Source organism: Phytophthora sojae, assembly GCF_000149755.1.
Source record: "Phytophthora sojae unplaced genomic scaffold PHYSOscaffold_9, whole genome shotgun sequence".
NCBI lineage: Eukaryota > Oomycota > Peronosporomycetes > Peronosporales > Peronosporaceae > Phytophthora > Phytophthora sojae.
In genome coordinates, this window is record NW_009258123.1 from 2,121,741 (window position 1) to 2,140,983 (window position 19,243).

A 19,243-nucleotide genomic window follows, 5' to 3' on the forward strand; every position below is an offset into this window, starting at 1 on the left:
TTGTTGGAGAGCTCCTTGGGCTCGTGAACGGCACCCTCATCGTCCTCAGACTCCGAGTCGATGAACAGCTTGGAGCTGGAGCCGCGAGGCGACCTGGAAGCTGAACGCTTCTTCGCCTTGGCCTCGGCGGCCTTCGCAGCGGCAGCCGCTTTCGACGCTTGGGCACGCTCACGACCTTGTGCCAGCGTCAGATGCTTGGATGCCAGCACCTCCTTGGGCTTGGAGCCCGCGTCGCTCGGCGACTTCTGGGCCACGACCCCAGCGTCGGCCATGGCGACTTCGTCGTGCGACTGCTTGCTGTCGCCTGAGCCGGACTCGGCGTCCTCCGCCTCCTTCTCTGACGAAGCCTTTGCGTCGGCCGAGGCGTTGGTCATGTCGCCTGCCGCCAGCTCCGTGCCCTCGGCAGCGTGCGTGCTGCCCTCCGAGACGTTCTCGTCGTCGGGTGAACTCTCACCGGAGTACTGGACCATCGTGCAGTCAAAGACGGCGGCTTCCCAGTCGCGAGCCGGGCTTTTATGGCCCCGAGGACTCTCCTCCTTGCCTCGCGCGGCGTCAGGAGACTTGCTTCGAGCCCAGGCCTGACGACCACTCTCCGGCATGCTGCTACGAGAGCGCGCCACCTCCTCGGCCGCCTTCGTGGCCTCCATCAGCGCGGACGACTCGTCCTTGGCCTTGGCCGCCCTGGTCTTCGGCCCTACGGCCCGCTGTTTCGGAGGTGCTTTCGCACTGCGCGCACTGCGCTTTGAAGGCATGCTTCCGGTCGACGTGGAGACCCTGCGGCTTGCTCGGCGATGCGCCAGCTGCTCTGTGAGGCCCGGGAGCCGAGGCGCCAGAGCTCGCGCCGTTGTCGATGGATTTTGACTTTACGAGTGAAATGTGAGTCGCCGGCGTAACCTCGCTCTGATTGGTCGATAAGATCGAATCTAAGTGGGGGAGGATGTAACGGGGTTACATGGAATAGTGACCCTGTCACTATTCCGGGATGGCTACATCGGTCACTCCCCTGGATAGTGACCCAAGTGGCCTCAGAGCCAACAGATGCATTTTGTATGACACAAACTATAGGGAACTTAGGATGTGTATGCAGGCCAAATCCTATAAATACATTCAGTCTTAGGTCTACCGCTTTTCAAGTCAAGTCGTCCCCTTCAGACCAGGGACACGTGAACGGCTGTTCACTTGGCGTTTGTATAGTCCTGCTTCCTCTGTTAAGAAGTGCTGTGTGCCCCATCACAACCAGCCTCTGCCGGTACGCTATCTTGTGCTCGTATTTAGCGCTCTAGGCCTAACCTTTTGTATTGGTTGCTATGTGTCGTAGGCGTTCGTTCATGCGCCTGCTAGAGCGATTCAGCATGTTCTACGATATCCCGGGATACAACCCCAAAGGAGGGAGGCCAAAAAAGCTTCAGAACAACCACCAGGTGCTGGGTGTCTTAATGGCCTTCTACGTGGACTCGATGGCGTACAAAACGCTGTGCGGGTACTTCGGAGTCCCTCATGCTACTCTCAGTCGTGTTCTGAATGCCGCTGAGGATGCTATGGGGCGGGCTCTAGCAGGGTTTTCCCCAGCAAGAATCGTGTGGCCTACTTTGGCCCGCCAGAAGGCATTAGCTCGACTTACTGCAGCTCGGGAACCCCTGATGTCGTTTACGTGGGGCTTTCTCGATGGGAAGAATTATCGTGTACGTATTTGGTTTTTCTTGTTTGAGAGCGAGTATGAATCGGCCAGTAACTAACGCGAGATAGGATGCTCTGAATTGTGGTTATGGTGCTAGGTTCTTGAGCCCCCCACCCAGACATTCAAAATGCGCATTACAACGGTTGGCTGCGTGCGGTTTTCGTGACGGGCACGCTGTGCTTCGGGGCGGACGGCTTGATCGTGTGGTGCAAACATAACTGCCCAGGGAGTTGGAACGACTCTGACACCAGCCTCCAGTTTCGCCAGAAACTCCTGGATGCCGAGTTGAACCCCGACCCTCGTTATGGTGTCGTCTCGGACAGCGCTTTCCCGTGTGGCGACGACATGATTGGGAGAATCTTAGCGCCGCTGAAAGAGGGAGATTTGGGGAGGCTTGTTCCGTCCGTGCGTCCTGCAGCACAACGCATGTCTGCTGCTATCACCTCAGTGCGCCAAGCTGCTGAGTGGGGCATGGGATCTATCGAGAAAGTATACCATCGCTTGTTGCACCCGCTACCTTACGATGTAGGCAAGCGTAAGCAGAGGCTCGACAATTTGTTTCGCCTGTCGAACTACAGGGTGCGAACTCTTGAGATAAGCCAGATTCGAACTTCGTTTGCGCACTGGAGAGAAGATAATGCATCAATGTATTGTTTGTTACGCTTCAATCGATCTGCTACAAGTAATGCACCCCAAGCCGCTCTTACTTCCCCCCATCTTCGCCAGGAACAGCATCATTTGGTCGTGGCGCTGTCGAGCTTCCTCACGATCGTGAGCTAGACGTTCTTCGTAGCGACGTCTGTTCTCCTCCCGTTCTTGTTCGAACCTGGCATCTCGAACTGCTTCGATGCGTCGTAGCTCCTCTCGGGCCTCTCGAGCTTCTCGCAGTTCCTCCTGGCGTCGAGCTTCGACTTACAGCAGCATCAGCACGCCGAATACGTTCATGCTCTTCGCGCTCGATTCGGCGTCTCTTCTCGGCTGCTTCAGCATCCGCTCGACGCACTTGTTCGCGTTCATCTCGCTCGGCCTTTTCAGCTGCCAAACGCTCCTCGCGCTCTGCGCGCCTGCGAGTCTCTGCAGCTTCAGTCTTTCGCTCGCTGTCTTGCTGGAAAAAGACAAGCATCTGCGTCATCTCCGCTCCTGACGCCGACCGCTTCTTCTCCAGGTAGTCAATTTCCTGCTGCATTTGGTCGAGCCGCTTTTTGGAACTGATTCGCTTGTTCCCAGCGTAGGAAGCGTTGCTGGTGGACCCGTCGGTTTTGTTGCTCTCCGAAGAAGAGGGCCCCCCGTCTGAAGTCATGAGGCCCTGAGTCATGGTGTTGAAGTTGTCACGCAGCACGCGCATGTCGCGTCCGCCCAGGCGCTTACTGGTGATACTAAGGTTTGGGTTTTCTGCCACCTCACGCGTATCATCTTGGGCACGTCCAGGGTCTCGAAGTAGAACGGGGCCGTCTGGGGAAGCGACGGTGTCCAGCGGTTGGCGTCGACTACCTCGTGGGCGACCTCGGGATGAAGCTGGTGTTGCTGGTGTTTTACTGCCAGAGACCGCCGATATACTTGTCAGTGCCCACCCTGGTTGACGGGCGTCTCGAGACACCTGGACTGACGCGGGCGCTAGCACGTCGTTGTGCGACTTGGGGGGTACGTTGGGTGTCGGGGGTGGCTTCTTCCTCAGCAACCAACGCCACATCGCCACTAGCTCCCGCAGCCTCGCGAGATGATCGGGTTCGGTTGTCTTGCGGGTCGATATTGGCGCTAACGGCTGGGGTATCTGCATTAGCGTCCTCACCAGACGAAAGAGGGGGAGGGGAAGTCGAGATTTCTCCAAAAGCCGCGTCGATAGGGCCATTGCTGGTCATAATCGTGCCTTGTGCAACAACAGGAGGCGATGGGGGCGGAGTTCGCTGGGCGTATTGGTTGATTTCATCGTCTCCGTTGCGATTCGTCCACACTTGACTCTCCCCAGATGGAGCACGCCCGTCACCGCGCTCCCTGCCGAATGCTTGATCTACCGCTGCGTCATTTTGGTCGGCCTCCTCACGGTCGTCGTCCTCACCAACTTCTCCGTCCGTCTCGGCATCAGTGACTTGCCCACCTGCAGCAGCAGCATTAGCAGTTAGCAAAGCACAACGAGGAGATGTAGCGCTTCATGCTAAGACAGACTCACCGGTAACCTGGTCCACCAGTTGGAGCAGGTGATCATCATCTTCCCCCTCATCCAGACCGCCGTGTGAGGTGTGAACGCCCCCCGAAGATTCGATCCGATATTGGATTTCTTGAGCATACGCGATAGGCCTGAGGCGAGCGGGTATCTCGCCATTTCGCCCCGTCGGCTTGGGCTTGGCGTACATTTTCCTGAACTTGCGGCGCAGGGATTCGAAGTCGCGCTCTGGCGCGTTTCGGTTTCGACTCGCGTTGTATTGAACAGCGACTTGTTCCCACATGTTGCGCCCGAGAGGCAGGACTCTGTCCACAATGGTGCACAAGAGCATCTGCTCGTGGATAGAGTAGTTGATGTACCCAGCTCGACGTCCACGCTGCACGGCAAAGTCAACAATGAATAACGTCGTAAGGCGTTCGTTAGCTTCAAAATGTGCAACCGTCGAACCGTACCGCTGCCATGGCGACCACAGCTCCGTCGTCCGAGTAGCGCGATTCCGGAAGATTGAAAATGAAGCTCTCAGTAACGATGCTCTTGGAGCAAGATCAATTTGGAGATGCAAACAACTTGACCCCACTATGAAAGCAAACGACTCGACTTCATTATGCCCCATATATATGGAATGAATCAGCTCTTCGGTTTGCACATCAACTTGAACATCACGTTGCCCATCCGAGGCGTAACGCGTCACGCCTCAACCCTTTGACGTCGGGCAGGCCCTGGTCGGACTTTCACGTCAGGAAGATGCTTGATTGCACGGTGTTGGCAACCCTCCCAACCGCAGCGGCATACAAACCACAGTTTGTTCCCGTATGAAACGGTCACCTGCTCACCTGCCTTCACGTCCCGAATCGTGACGGCGACAACACTTAGCTTCGAGCCAGTCTGCACTTCGTGGAAGCGCGCACTCGGATCACATGCATGATTCATCAGCTGCAACTTGCCACCGCATTCCAAGGCGTCAATACCCACATGCTTGTTTCCGGTAGTGCGCGTCTTCAGATGCATGCGTAAGCCTTCATTCACAGGTCCATTCTTGCACGGTGGGCCAAACAACTGGATGTGGCCGAGGTACTCGCCAATAACCTCGCCCGCAGGGATGGCCTCCTTCGCCACCAACCCCCGCATACCCGATCGCGAGCTACGCGCAATGACCAAAGCAGAACTCTCCCGAGGCGCGTTACCACAAACGCCGCCAAATGAGCAGTTGTTCCCGGTGCAGAAGTGGCTCTCCTTTGCGTTTAAGCAAGTTATGGCGTTGGAACGAGCTTCGCACCCGCATCCAGCTCCGCCACGAACTCCGATAGTGACGAAGGGGAACCTCCAGCGTCTTGGATTGAACTGGTCCGTCAGGAATTCCACGTCTGCAGGCCACGCCTCTGGAGTCCATTCCTCGCTTGTCGTCGTAGAGGAGATTTGAGCCCTCTCTCCAGAACCCTTCTGCATAGCTTCCGCCGATTGACTTGGTTTTTTAGGCAGCGACGCTATTATCGCAAGCGCCTCGGAATCGTAGCCATCAGATTCAAAGGCTTCGGAGAACCAAGCCGGAATATCCACCTCTGACGTGAAATGGTCAGCGTTACTCGGACGAGACGTGTTACTTGATGACGCCGAAGGCTTCTCCACGTGCTGCGACCGAGACATCATCGAAGCTGTAATGGGGTTACACGCACAAATGACTACAGTCACTTGTTACTCTAACAGATGCGATGTCTATAGAGGTTTGAACACTTCCTCGACCTTGGTGTAAGGTACACCAATGGCTACATACATTTACGACCGCCACGACGGGTGGTCCATACACATTCAGGATTCCTATTGGCTGAAAGCAGCATCTTTTAGCCAATGAGCGACATGTATAGCATTGGAATTCTGCCAACCAGCCGTTGGCAGATTCCTAGTTTAGAATATTACATTTAGAGGAAGTCAGAAACATAAAACAAAAATAGCAGTTCTCATCTTTTACCAAAACACGCTACTTGGAGTTTTTATCTTGTTTAAAGTATACTCGTGGATCTCGAGTATACTTAACTCAAGTAAAAGAAACCTACGCTTCCTCATACACGTGCGCATACGTGTAAGCCGTAGTAGTGAGCCAAGGTAGGCCCACTACACCTGGTAGCACTTTGTAGTCCGTCCAACGACCGACTACCTGAACGTTCGTACGGAGCTGTACGAACGAGGAGCCGAGAACCTTTTCATGAGCGCGGAGGTGCCCATGGAAAGCTCCACTTCGCCTGCAACTCATGTTGCACGCGCTAACTGCCTCCACCTGTCAGATCCAGAGTGGTAGGCACTCCAACGACTGTCAACAGTCATTGGAGAAGCGGCTGTAGCTGTAATGCTGCGCACACTATCGCCGACGGAGCAACACGGTGTTGCTCTGGGATTCATCATGAAGGAGCAGCGTGATGCTGCTTCCTCTATCACGGTGGCGTCGGGGACGACACCGCGCGAGCAAACGTTGAAGCTAAACGTGAGCAACTATGTCGGAAGAGACGGCGAGCCTCTCCTCCGTTGGCTTGTTGAACTCGACACTGCCATCGCGGCTCGACGTATCGTCGACCCGTTGTCCAAGGTTGCGTTCGCCATGTCATGTCTTGGCGGACGAGCGAGAAGTTGGGCGTATGGACGCCGACTCTCTGATCCTACGTGCTTCAGCACGTATGAGGGTTTCAAGGAAGAACTCAGACAAGCGTTTGATCCCCCGCAAAATGAGTTTCGGTCGAGGGCAGAGTTCCTCGACCTACAGCAGGGTAAGCATGATGTCCATGCTTACGCGCAGAAAGCACGGTACTTGGTCTCGAACATTGTGACCAACCCGATAGACGAGGCGACCAAGGTCGTCACGTTCATGAAGGGTCTGAGAGATGGGCCTGTAAAGACCTATCTCTTCCGTGACTACCCAGGTACTCTCGAAGCTGCGATTACTCTTGCGATGCAGGAGGAGTTTAGTCTGAGGCAGGCTAAACTACATGCGAATGCGCCGAGGCTGCAACCGCCTCCGGTCGCGATAGCGGGAGGTCCGGAACCAATGGACCTCTCGTATGCAACGGCTGTTGGTTATCAACAGCAACAAGGAAGTAATGTACGATGCTTCCGTTGCGGAAGGACCGGTCACTATGCCCGAGAGTGCACGGCACCCGTGCACCGAGATGGTGGTCGACGCGGCGATGCCGGGCATCGTCGTGGATAAACAAAAAACGCTGGAACCCAGTAGGCGCGGGGCGCCCTACTGGTAATGCAGTTCCGCGTATCGACCTTGGCCACGCGACACTGAGGACGGCAGCCCCCAGTGAGGTTCATTCTCACTGCAAGAAGCAAGATGACAGGCCTGACCTTGTCATCCTGAATGTGAACTCGATGAGAGCAAGCGGCTCTCTCCGTGCTTTGGTAGATTCTGGCGCGTCGAAGAACTTTGTTCGACTGCGAAGTCTATCAAGGCTTGACTTCGAGGATTTAAAGATACCTCGAAGTATGTTGGAAGTACGACTGGCAACGGGTGCCGTCGTGAAGACCGAGAAGCGCATGGTACGCGTGCGCTTCACGTATGAAGATCAAGCGTTTGTCGAGATCTTTATCGTCCTGGATCTGGACGATAAGTTTGACATTGTATTGGGCATGCCGTGGCTTGCACGGCATGATCCGGTCATCGATTGGGAGAAGCGCACTCTCGTGCGCTTCGGTCGCGACAGCGGAACAGTGAGCGATGGCCCTGTTGCCGCTACGCACGCACCGACAGGTGCGCGCGACTCCCCACTCGAGACAGAGGCTAATGCCGCTGTCCCGGAGCGCCCTGGGCGCGCGCGAGCACACGCGCAAGAGCAGCAAGCGTCGGCGTCGCCGCCGACGGCGAAAGGAGAAAATGTGTTGATCTCGGAGATCGACACCCGCTTCTCAGCGAATCAGGAAGAGTTTCCGACCCAAGGGGTACGGATGACGCAGGCGAGTCGCACACCTCAGCCGTGGAGGCTGACGCGATTCTGATTGGATCAGTTTTGGCCAATAATAAGAGCCAAGGTGACGAAACGCCGTCGACTCCGGGAGTCGATGGCTTGGGTGAATTTGATTCGTCGGCTCGGGGAGCCGACGCACCCTCCGTAATGGAGGGCTCCGCCAATAACAGGCGTCGAGGTGAAGATGGCGTGTCGACTCCGGGAGTCGACGCTGCAAGCGGTGCGGACGGTTGCAAACGTCCCGCACCGGAAAAACTTGCATGCTGTCGTGCAGCCGGGTTGCACGACGAAGCGCCGGGCGACCACGCCGGGCTTGAAGCCGCTCGCCCGCGGGATGAGCCCGCCGGCGGTACTAAAGAAGAACACCCGTTCACGGCTGGGCCTGGACGAGGTCAAGAACCAAGCGGAGCCGGGCTCCGCAAAACAAGAAGACAGCGCATGCGAAGATCGCTGCGCAAGTCTCGGCCTGGGGCCGAGACGCTACAAGGAATGTCTGCCGGGCAGACGGGGGCTGAGAAGCCGGACGTCGAGACGTTGAACGTCTTGACGCGTACCTGTGCCGGGTTCCGGTACAGGGAGATGACCCTCGCTAACCCTCCGACGCAAGCGTCGGAGTTGACTTCGCTTCCAGTCATGAGCTGGAAGCGCTTCGCGCGTGACTTGCACGATGGACGCATCGAGCAAATATGCATTCTCTCGGACGCCGAGAGAACGAAGAGCGAGAATGAAGAACTGAGGCAGTTCTTCATGGAGACCACCACTGAGAGTGAGGACACTCTCAGTGCGAAGACTAAGAAAGAGCGCTTTGAGGAGCAGAGCTGGGACTCGCTGAGGTCGAGTCCCTTCTACGAGATTCTACGGGAGCACGCGGACGTGCTTCCGGAAGAGATCCCTGCGGAGCTTCCGCAGGACAAGGGAATCCAGCACGAGATTGATCTCGTGCCGGGGACGAAGTACTGTGTCACGCGGCAGTGGCCACTGCCGCGAGAGCAGGTCAAAGCGATCGACGACTTCTTCGAAAGTCGTCTCAAAGCTGGACAAGTGCGGGAATCGAAATCCCCGCACAGTGCTCCGACGTTCTGTGTCAAGAAGCCACAGGGCGGCTGGCGCATCGTTCATGCGTATAACAAGCTGAACGATGCGACGATACCGGCGCAGACGCCGATACCTCGAAAAGATGTTATCATCGATTCGATGGCCAGGAGCAATATCTACAGTGCTCTTGATCTACGCGATGGGCTCTATCAGATCCTCATGCGTGAGAGCGATATCCCTCTCACGGCAGTGAGCACGCCGAGCGGCATGCTATGGGAGTGGCTAGTGATGCCGCAGGGTCTGAAGAACGCCCCTGCGACCTTCAACAGGTGCGTGACGCACTTGTTGCGCTCGGTGCGCGACTTCGCACCGAGCTACTTCGACGATGTGTTCGTCCACAGCCGGGCTGCGGACGGGGTGAGCGATGTTGAGATGCTCAAGGTGCATCTCCGGAAGCTGCTTGCGCTCATGCGCAAGCACAAGCTCTATGCAAACCTGAAGAAATGCATCTTCGGGGCGAGCGAGATACCCGTGCTCGGGTGTCTCGTTGGGAAGAACGGTGTCCGCCCTGACCCTGAGAAGGTCAGAGTGATCAATGAGTGGCCGACGCCGTCGAACGTCAAGGAACTGCGGCAGTTCCTTGGCTTGGCCACGTACTTGTGCAAGTACGTGAAGGACTACGCGGGCATGATACGCCCGCTGTCACAGCTCCTGAAGAAGGACGTCGAGTGGGTTTGGACTGCTGAGAGTCAGCAGGCCTTCGATGCAGTCAAGCTGGGTTTGACTGAGGCGCCGATCTTGGCGGTGGCCGACCAAGATCGCCCGTTCTACGTTGTGTGTGACGCATCCGACTTCGCAATCGGATGTGCGTTGATGCAGCACGATCACGAGGGTCGTGATCGTGTCGTCTACTACCAATCGCGCCAGCTGAAGCCAGCTGAGCGCAACTACCCGGTACATGACAAGGAGCTCCTTGCCATGAAGTACGCACTCGCGAAGTTCCGAGTGTATCTACTCGGAAGCAAACGGTTCGTGGTCTACACAGACCACGCGTCGCTGCGGACGGCTGTGAAGTCGCCGCACATCTCGCAACGGATGGCGAGATGGCTCTCATTCTTCGCAGAGTATAACTTCCGGGTTGAGTATAATCCCGGAAGACTCAACGCGGACGCGAAGCTCTTGCTGGCCTACGGCTCAGCGCCTTCTGACCAAGCTCGTCAGAAGCTGCCGAAGCATCTTCGTGCTCGTGCACACCGTTACCGGGTGCACGATGGGTTATTACTCTACAGTGCAGTCGACGACAACGCGGACCGCGTTGTTGTGCCCAATGACCATGACCTGCGACTCAGGATCATGTACGAGTATCACGATGCACCGACTGCGGGGCATCCGGGCCGTGAGAAGACATACCTTCTTCTCACGCGAGACTTCTACTGGGCCCACCAGTACAAATGGGTGCGCAAGTACGTCCGTGCTTGCGAGGTTTGTCAACGTGTGAAGCCTGCGCCTTTCGCGCAGGCTCCCTTGCAGTCACTACCAACTCCACGAGAGTGTTGGCAGTCCATGTCTTTGGACTTCGTGTTCGGTCTTCCCCCGGACAGTCAGGGGAACACGGGCGTTGTGGTCTTTGTTGACCGCTTCAGCAAGATGGTACATCTTGCTGCGGTACCCGCTGAAGTGACTGCGAAGCAGACTGCACGTCTGTTCGTCGACATGGTGTTTAAACACCATGGCATGCCGATCGACATTGTATCGGATTGAGACCCGCGCTTCACTGCGCACCTTTGGCAAGAAGTGTTTACACTTCTTGGGAGTCAACTTTCGATGTCGACTGCGGACCATCCGCAGACGGACGGGCAGACCGAGCGCGTGAACCGCGTGCTCGTAGACGTGCTTAAGAGCTACGCTCACTCGTTCCAACACTGGAGCGAGTGTCTGCCGATGGCGGAGTTCGCCATCATCAACTCGGTGCATGCCTCGACCGGGCTTACACCGTTCTACGTGAATGCCATCAGGCACCCACGCCTCCCGAGTCTACTCGGGATGGTGACTCCTTCCTTAAGTGGGGGAGGATCTACGACTGCAACGCAGCAGCCGCAGAATGCCGCTGACACTTGCACAGTGTCAGCCGCAACGACACGAAGTAAAGCCAAGAACCGCGCGTCTGTACAGGGCACAGACACCGACAAGCGCACGAAGAACGTGTCTGTGCGGGGCACAGACACCACGAAGACGAACGCAGAGGCCGGGCCTACTGCTGGAAACGAGCTGAACGAGTTCAGCTCGGACGCAATCAACTTCGTGCAGCGCAGACAAGCCGTCATTCGGTTTGTCCAAGACGCTATTGCAGCTTCTGTCGACCGACAGAAGCTGAACGCAGACAATGTTGGCAGGGGCAACACTAATGAATTCGAGAAGGGTTCATTAGTCTTGTTAGCTAGTCAAAACCTGCCTAAACATGCCGTTTCCGACTTCGGGGCGAGCAAGCTCGCTCCGCGCTTCATCGGACCGTTCACTGTGCTGGCACGGCACGGCAACGCCTACACACTGGACATACCGTCTAGTATGCGCCTCCATCCGACGTTCTACGTTGGACGGCTGAAGCCATACCTGCAGCACGAGCTACCTAGCTCGGCTGAACCGAAGCAGAAGACTCGGCGGAAGCCATTGTCCTCTCCAGCGCGAAGTCGCGCTGGAGCAGCGGGTCGGGCTAATGGTCCATCTCGGCCAGAACGATCGAGGCGGTCTGGGAGGCCGCCGCAACCTGAGAACACTTTAGAGCGCCGAACCCAGCGCTCTGGAACTACTCCACGACCGAGTTCCGGTCGTGGGGAGACGCGAGATCAGGGTCAACACCAAGTTGACCACACACGGGGCGTGTTTCCGCCACCACCGCCGCCGATTCGTGATGCACACGGCTCAACTCGATGGATTGTTGAGCGGATTGTTGATCACAGTATCCCGAGAACGAACAGGCAACCAGTTCGTTTTCGTATTCGTTGGAGAGGATTTCCTCCGAACCAAGATACATGGGAGCCACGGAACGTCTTGCTCCAAGACGTTCCAGACTTGGTGAGGTCATACGAAGCCCACCATGCGCTGCATACTGGAACGTAATGCGAGCGCTGCTGTTAACAGCAGCGCCCGAAGACACTTCGAGGGCAGACATAGGTACCTGCCCCCGCGGCAGCGACGCGCTTCGCACGTTGCCGCGCATTCTACTCAACAGCAGCGAGGTTCTCCGCTGCTGCGCCAGCGGTCTTCAGCTTCGACGCGCTCGTTCCATTACGAGCGCGCTCTCTTCAACGTCACGTATTGACCAAGTGGTCAATGGTGGTTGACGTGCCGGGACCGGCACGTCTAACCTTGACGGGGGGATGGTGTAACGGGGTTACACGCACAAGTGGCTACAGTCACTTGTTACTCTAACAGATGCGATGTCTATAGAGGTTTGAACACTTCCTCGACCTTGGTGTAAGGTACACCAATGGCTACATACATTTACGACCGCCACGACGGGTGGTCCATACACATTCAGGATTCCTATTGGCTGAAAGCAGCATCTTTTAGCCAATGAGCGACATGTATAGCATTGGAATTCTGCCAACCAGCCGTTGGCAGATTCCTAGTTTAGAATATTACATTTAGAGGAAGTCAGAAACATAAAACAAAAATAGCAGTTCTCATCTTTTACCAAAACACGCTACTTGGAGTTTTTATCTTGTTTAAAGTATACTCGTGGATCTCGAGTATACTTAACTCAAGTAAAAGAAACCTACGCTTCCTCATACACGTGCGCATACGTGTAAGCCGTAGTAGTGAGCCAAGGTAGGCCCACTACAGAAGCCTCCGTTGTTGGGCATGACCGAGGCATCTTCGGTGAACCAGCCGCCGACTGCGAGCGATGCCTCGTAGGCGTTGACTGGAAGCGAGGAGTCCTTGGGGTCGACTGGGAACTTGGAGCCGGCGACCAAATTTCAATGATTGAAGCGTCTGAAGAGTCCTCTTGTGAGCAAAACTGCCCAGGTTTTGAACAAACGTACGATGTTGCTGGCGATCGATTCGGGCTTGCACAAAGTTGCGATATGCTTCTCGCGAAGCTGCTAGGCGTTTTCGGGCAGATTCCGGCCAAATGTATTCCTACAGATCGCACAGCTCAGCAATGACAAAGCAACTCATGATACGCCAGCCACGAACTTACAGGGATCGACTGCCACTGCGTGGGCGTGATATCGCTGTCGGAGCCTCGCAACGCTCCTGGAGCTGTCATAACGAAGCAAAAATCAGTCCAGCAGCACCTCATCATTATTTCTATATTAGAGGCGTACCAACGTGCGCGGACTGGGTGGGCCTCAGCTTGATCGGCTTGAGCACGACCAGGTAAATCTTCAAATGAAAACTGGAGGCGCGAAACACACACCGTCTGCGCGCGAAAGTGGGCAGCTTCCCTTGAAGATCCAATTTTTAAAAATCTTTGCTACATGGGGATTTGCTTTGATCATATAGTGAACACAAGTGTCTTTTTGATGCGGTTGCAAGTTGAGGGGCTGATAAACCCCGATAAACGATGATTAAACGAATTGATTGATGAGATCACTTTTTGGTATCATCAAACAATTCAAGTCTAATCACAAGGTTTAGCAACAGTTTAATCTGCCCTACCCCTATGAATAAAGTTTTTTATGTAGGTTTTGGAAGGCGCCCACTGGGTGCCTACCAAAAACGGATAAAACTCGACATAGAATGCATCTCTAAATTTGTCTCTAAATATGAAATATGCAGAGGTCGGGGGTCGCCTGATATATGCGTCAGTTGCTAGAAAAAGGACATCAATACTGAAAGCAAGTCAAATCTAATACGCTGCTATGCAGCGACCCTTGGTTTACTCAGACGTAAAAATCGTCTGAGTAAATATAAGTATTGTTAAATTTAAATATGTTGGGTGATTTGTTCGTTTTTCGTAGGCATCCATTGCGAGGGACAAGAATCCTCCTCATGCAATATACACTATACAGTCCTGTCGGGAAACGCTTGGGCGCTTCAAGTTGAAGTTGAAGTAGTCACTCATGTTCACGCAAATCCTGCGGTACCCCCAACTTCGTCAAACTCGCATCTTACCGAAGGGCGTGACAACGTCACCACTGACTACCTGAGTTATGGCTTTCGGATCAAGCGCGGGTTCAACCATTGCAGCTGCTGTGATGCCAATTCTGCGGCGCACCCATGTACGGGTATACGTGTAGCTCTGGTTCACGAACTTTCACATTTCCTAGTCCTCTATGACCCAAACTTCCCAACTAAAGGCTTCACCCTGTTAAGCAGATCTATCTTATCATTCGATTGAGGCGTGTTTACCTACTGTATGTACAGAAGGAAGACTCGTGGACAGAACATGTAGCACCGCGTTGCGGTCCGCACCGGCGAAGTTCAAGCCGAAGTGCAAGTGCAAGTTTCCACACAACAATGATTGCCGTCCGATGCTGCGCTAGGTCAAGACACCGCCTGGCGATTAAATTAATAGATTAATCGTTCTTTTACGGTACCTGCACGTACGCATTTTGGTATCTGTACATGTTAAAATACCGCCACCGCTGCTGAAACCCGGGCTGCACCACGTTCTCTTCAAGGATATCGGTATCGTCCGGCGAGTTCTTTCCTGTGGAGTCCTACACCAGAACCAAAATTGGTACTCGCCAACGCTGGGCGGTTGACTTGACATGCAAAGCTCTAACGGAAGCACTGTCCCGAGTCTAGGACGCTACTTGTGCTCCAGCCCTCGTACTCCTCAATTTGCTTCCTCTGAAGCACAACAATCAACCTCCTGCTTTAACGTTTGCTGGGCTCGGGAAACCATGAAGGACATCGAAGCCGCCACTCCGGGCTACCAACTCCACGCCTCGCCCAAGCCGGGCTTGGTCCAAGGCGACGAGGCACCGCTCGGCCACCCGTCGATCTGGCTGCTTCTTGCCGTGTCGATGCCGCGTATGGCGATCAACATGGCCTGGTCGGCGCAGTGGGCCGCTCTGGGCCCGTACCTGTCGACGATGCTGCCCAACTCCGCCGTGCAAGCGACGCAGTTCATCGGTCCCATTGTCGGCGTCATTGTCGGCCCCAGTGTCGGTGTTTTCAGCGATCGTACCACCTCCCGCTTCGGCCGTCGACGTCCGTACCTGGTTATTGCCGGTATCCTCAGCGTTATCTGCTGGATCGCCATGGGGTACACGCGCGAAATTGGCGAAGCTCTCGGTGACTCTGGCACCGACAACCGTACGTGGACGTCCGTGTTCACGATCTTCTTCTACGCGTGGATGGACATCACCGTCAATATCATCCAGACCCCGGCCATGCTTCTTGTCGCCGACTTTGCCGGTGACCGGCAGACGACCGGCGCCGCACTAGGCCAGGCTTGGTCGACGTTGGGATCAATTGTTGTGGCTGGCTACATCCGCACCTTTGGCGCTGCCTACCTCACCATGCACTGGTTCATGGGCACGCTGTCCGTCGTTATGGTCGTGTGCGTGGCAGTTGCTGCCATTTTCGCCCACGAGACGCCACTGGACCCCAACTCGGTGGAGAAGACATCGGCCTGGGTCCAGGTCAAGGGCGCGTTCTACTCGGTTTGGCTCGGTATCAAGACCCTGCCCCCGGTTCTCGTCGTGTACGCTATCGGCTTCTTCTTCGTGAAGTACGGCTACACGGCCTACAACGGCAACAAGGGACAGTTTTTCGGCCTCGAGGTTTACGGCGGCACATCGGAGAACGCCGACAGCTGCGACCCCTGCTCGGACGAACAGAACGCTTACAACGAAGGTGTCAGTCTTGCCGGCGGCGACGCCGACCTGGCCTACAACATTGTCGGCTACGTGTACTCGTGGTGCCTGCCCTTCCTTGTAAGCAAGATCGGCCTCAAGTGGGTGCTCACGCTGTCCACCGTGCCGCAGATGTTCCTGCTCATCATGGCCTGGGTCAGCAACAAGGGCTTCGATGTATTCGTTGTCGCTATCTGTGGCGTGACCTCCGCTGTGTGGTTCTCTTGCATCGTGCCGGTCATCATCCACGTGATGGGTAACGACGTCGAGATCGGCATGTACGTGGGGGCCTTGAACTCGGCCAACTGCTTCGGCCAGCTGCTCAATTTCGCTGTCGGCACGGCTATTGTGGACACCTCACTGGGCTACAAACTACCGGTGTTCCTGGGCGGCATAATGAGCACTTTGGGCTTCCTCACGGCCGCGATCTTCATGAAGATCAAGATGTACAGCTTGTAAGATGTCAGTGTCAGCAACCGTGCGCACGTCTTTTGTAAGTATGCGAACTTAATTCAGCAGCCTTTGGCTTGGCATATCGCCATTCAAGCTCCACGCGCCAGCTTCAGCAAGTGAATTGCGGCACACGCGATACTCATGGGTGTGGTCCCGCAAGGGCACGTCCTCGTCACGGCAATTAGCACTATTATAGTACCAACACCAATATGTAGCAGCACTTTTAGTTGTAGATGTTTCCAGCCAAGTCGAAGGCGACCTAGTTGACAATGCTCTGCGACATCGCAAAACTTTCTGTATTAGCCGCACGCGAGTAGTCAGCAAGCGCTTGATTTAGACCAATCCGATGCTAGAGGTTTGTTTTGGTTTGGTTTGTTTTCGGTCGGTTCGAACCAAACCGTGAAACCGTAACGAACCTGGTTTGCTGGTAATTTTGGTTTGGTTTGAACTATGAACCTGGAGGTTGGTTTGGTTTGTTTCAGGCGTGCGGTTCCTATTATAGCTGGGCTCACGAACGATCGAGAAATTGCTTGCGTGAAGACGGATGGTGCTGGTATTGAGCCGTTCGTGAGCTTCGCGGCTGAAGACTGCGTGATGCATTCGAAACGATACTGCACAGCGCACGCAACCAAGGAGCGACGTCAAGGAGTGGCTATTGATGGTTTTGGTGACGGGTGGGAGGTACCTCGTGGCTTGAACACGACCGCTACACGAGCTCTGTGTCCTCTCCTCCAAGTAGTGAAGTGCACAAACTACGTGATACTGGGTCTGTGGTGCCGGGGATTTCGCCAAGCGATGACGGACGCAGCTAGAGCGTAGGTCTCGATATGGGAATCTTGCACGCAAATGGGGGTTCAAAGTTCGGAGTGCCAAGTTTTCGAGCTGGTGACACTATCGGCTGCACCATCGACCAGGACTTGGCTGTTCCTCAGTTGCGCTTCTACCTCAACGGGGATGTTACACTACCGCTACGCCGAACAACTACTGCAGGGGGAGGAGTATTGTCGGCAGCGGATTCTTAGGCTTCATCTGAAATTTCGACCAGCTTCGGCATCGCAGTATACAGATTGGTGCCTGTGGTTTCGATGTACTCGTCTTGCTAGAAGCCGCAGACGCGAGTATCCTTTAATTTCCGAGGTGACTTCAGGTTTCCCATTCCAGGATTTGACGCTTTCGGTGCTTGACTTGACTTGACGGGTGGACCCCACGTGGACCCCACTGTGGTGTGTACCAGTACCGAATTCCTTTGGAGAAACCAGGGCCTTTGGCCCTGGTTTCTCCGTCGGTGTCTGGGTCTGGGGATAAAATGCAAGCGAGCCTATTGGCTAATCTCAAATCTCCATCGAGATTTGTCGGAGAGTTTGCGCTCAGCCAAGGAGCTTTTCCCAAAAGGAGTAGCGATTTGACCCATCTGTCTCAAAAGGAGTCGTTGTTGCAAAACGAGTAGTTGGGGTGCACCACATACCATCCACATTCCTGATGCAGACCACGCAGGTGCACCACGCCTTCCCCAAGGACATTAAGCCGCTGGATCAGCTGCCCCCCCACAGGTGACAAGTTCCTGGCCAAGAGCTTGGCTGAGCTTACGGAGTATCTATTGTGGCTGCTTTGCGGCTCCCGCCTCCGTACACAAGTCGCTGTGCAAGTCGTTAATATACGAAACCCAGAAGAGCTGAGACTCACCACGCTCTCTCTTGATCGAGACGCGAACCTCCCAGCCACAGACATCACCGGGAATATTCTTGTCGTCGACCGAGGAGATGACAGTTGTCTCTCCCTCGTCATTCGAGACGGCCCCTTTGGGCTTGGCTTTTTTGTCGTGGGTGCAAGTGTACGTCTGCATTGTTCCACTGCTTTTAACACAACAGCGTGTGTTGGCATTGTACGTGTAGTCCTGCATGAAATAGGTCGCGTCTTTGCCGGAGCTGAAGCGCATGCCCTCCTTCAATTCAGACGTGCCGTGTTCAGCGTTTAAGTCCATGAGCGCGCGAGCCGATGCCATTGCGATGATGGGACGGGTCTAGAGCAGGGAGCTGGTTGTGATAGCACTACGAGAAAGATGGAGAATGCCAGCTAAAACCCACGGCAATGTCATACCGCAGATAGCACATACTCTATCCTACGATCGCCAAGAATGGTATGTGGTGCACCCCAACTACTCGTTTTGCAACAACGACTCATTTTGAGACAGATGGGTCAGATCGCTACTCCTTTTGGGAAACCAAGCATGTGGCAAGGCTACGTACACGATTGTAAAATTGAGAATTGATCTAGGTTTTACAGCTTGTGATACTAATCAGCTCGTCACATCTAATACACATCTGGGGATATTATCCTCCATTTATTCTCACCCCCAACGGGTTGGGAATTATATGCAAATCCTGGGGTTTTCCTGGTTGCCCGCCTTGCTGGGTGGAACTATGTTACCCACCTCGCCGTGTGGAACTTGGTTACCCACACCAGGAGCGCTTCCAGCGACTCCCGCATCAGTTATGGTCTGAGTGACCTCCTGTGAAACTATGTTACCCACATCGGAAGCGCCTGCAGTGCCTTCCTCATCACTTACGGTCTGAATGACCTCGCGTGGAACTTGATTACCCACGCCAGCGCCAGCGGCGCCTTCTCCAGCAGCCCTTGCTGCCTGCGGTACTTCGTTACCCGCGTGTGGACCTACGTTACTCACCTGGTAGGTGCTGTCCGGCACCTCCACTCTCAGGCCTTGTCCGGCCCGGTCGGAGTCGTCGTCAGTCTCGACGGACCCCAAGAACTCATTAGACGCTGCTGCGCCCTGGCGGCCCTCGCGCGCGCCCCAGCTGCTGCCAGAGGTGGGAACATGACTCACCAAATCGCTGTCAGAGCGTGGGGGGCGGCTGGTCCCGATGGCCTTGCCGCGCCAGTCGATCCAAGGCTGGTGTTTCTCCAGCCACGGCATGCCAAGGATCAAGTCGTACTTGTCCATGTCTAGGACCAAGAACGGCTCTGTGCTGTCGAAGTCCTCGAACTTGACAGTGAGGTCCACGTGGACCCGAGGTACTTCTACCACCGTACCGTCGGCCAGTCTTACCGAGACCAGCCCGTTGCCTTTGCTGCCTCGTAGCGCATCGGCGTACTTGTCGCGATTGCGTGCGACAGTCTGGCGGCGCGCAAAGTT

The 19,243-nt window shown here is 55.2% G+C and overlaps 5 protein-coding genes across 5 annotated transcripts; 2 read left to right on the plus strand and 3 right to left on the minus strand.

Annotated features, from left to right (window-relative positions):
• Positions 1 to 1,457: 1,457 nt before the first annotated feature.
• PHYSODRAFT_523277 (hypothetical protein) lies at positions 1,458 to 2,458 on the plus strand (the record flags this gene model as incomplete). Its single annotated transcript, XM_009536614.1, has 2 exons — positions 1,458 to 1,686; positions 1,785 to 2,458. 2 exons carry the CDS (start codon positions 1,458 to 1,460, stop codon positions 2,456 to 2,458), a joined length of 903 nt encoding a protein of 300 aa, XP_009534909.1.
• On the minus strand, positions 2,413 to 4,300 carry PHYSODRAFT_260622 (hypothetical protein; the record flags this gene model as incomplete). The annotated part of the gene is made up of 6 exons (XM_009536615.1): positions 2,413 to 2,454; positions 2,595 to 3,054; positions 3,078 to 3,193; positions 3,286 to 3,773; positions 3,846 to 4,215; positions 4,292 to 4,300. 6 exons carry the CDS (start codon positions 4,298 to 4,300, stop codon positions 2,413 to 2,415), a joined length of 1,485 nt encoding a protein of 494 aa, XP_009534910.1.
• Positions 4,301 to 4,526: 226 nt separating this feature from the next.
• Positions 4,527 to 4,967, minus strand: PHYSODRAFT_521917 (hypothetical protein; the record flags this gene model as incomplete). Its single annotated transcript, XM_009536616.1, has 1 exon — positions 4,527 to 4,967. The coding sequence occupies one exon, from the start codon at positions 4,965 to 4,967 to the stop codon at positions 4,527 to 4,529; it is 441 nt and encodes a 146-aa protein (XP_009534911.1).
• Positions 4,968 to 14,682: 9,715 nt separating this feature from the next.
• On the plus strand, positions 14,683 to 16,098 carry PHYSODRAFT_338748 (hypothetical protein; the record flags this gene model as incomplete). Its single annotated transcript, XM_009536617.1, has 1 exon — positions 14,683 to 16,098. The coding sequence occupies one exon, from the start codon at positions 14,683 to 14,685 to the stop codon at positions 16,096 to 16,098; it is 1,416 nt and encodes a 471-aa protein (XP_009534912.1).
• A 1,588-nt stretch (positions 16,099 to 17,686) lies between these two features.
• On the minus strand, positions 17,687 to 18,094 carry PHYSODRAFT_338749 (hypothetical protein; the record flags this gene model as incomplete). The annotated part of the gene is made up of 1 exon (XM_009536618.1): positions 17,687 to 18,094. The coding sequence occupies one exon, from the start codon at positions 18,092 to 18,094 to the stop codon at positions 17,687 to 17,689; it is 408 nt and encodes a 135-aa protein (XP_009534913.1).
• Positions 18,095 to 19,243: the final 1,149 nt, after the last annotated feature.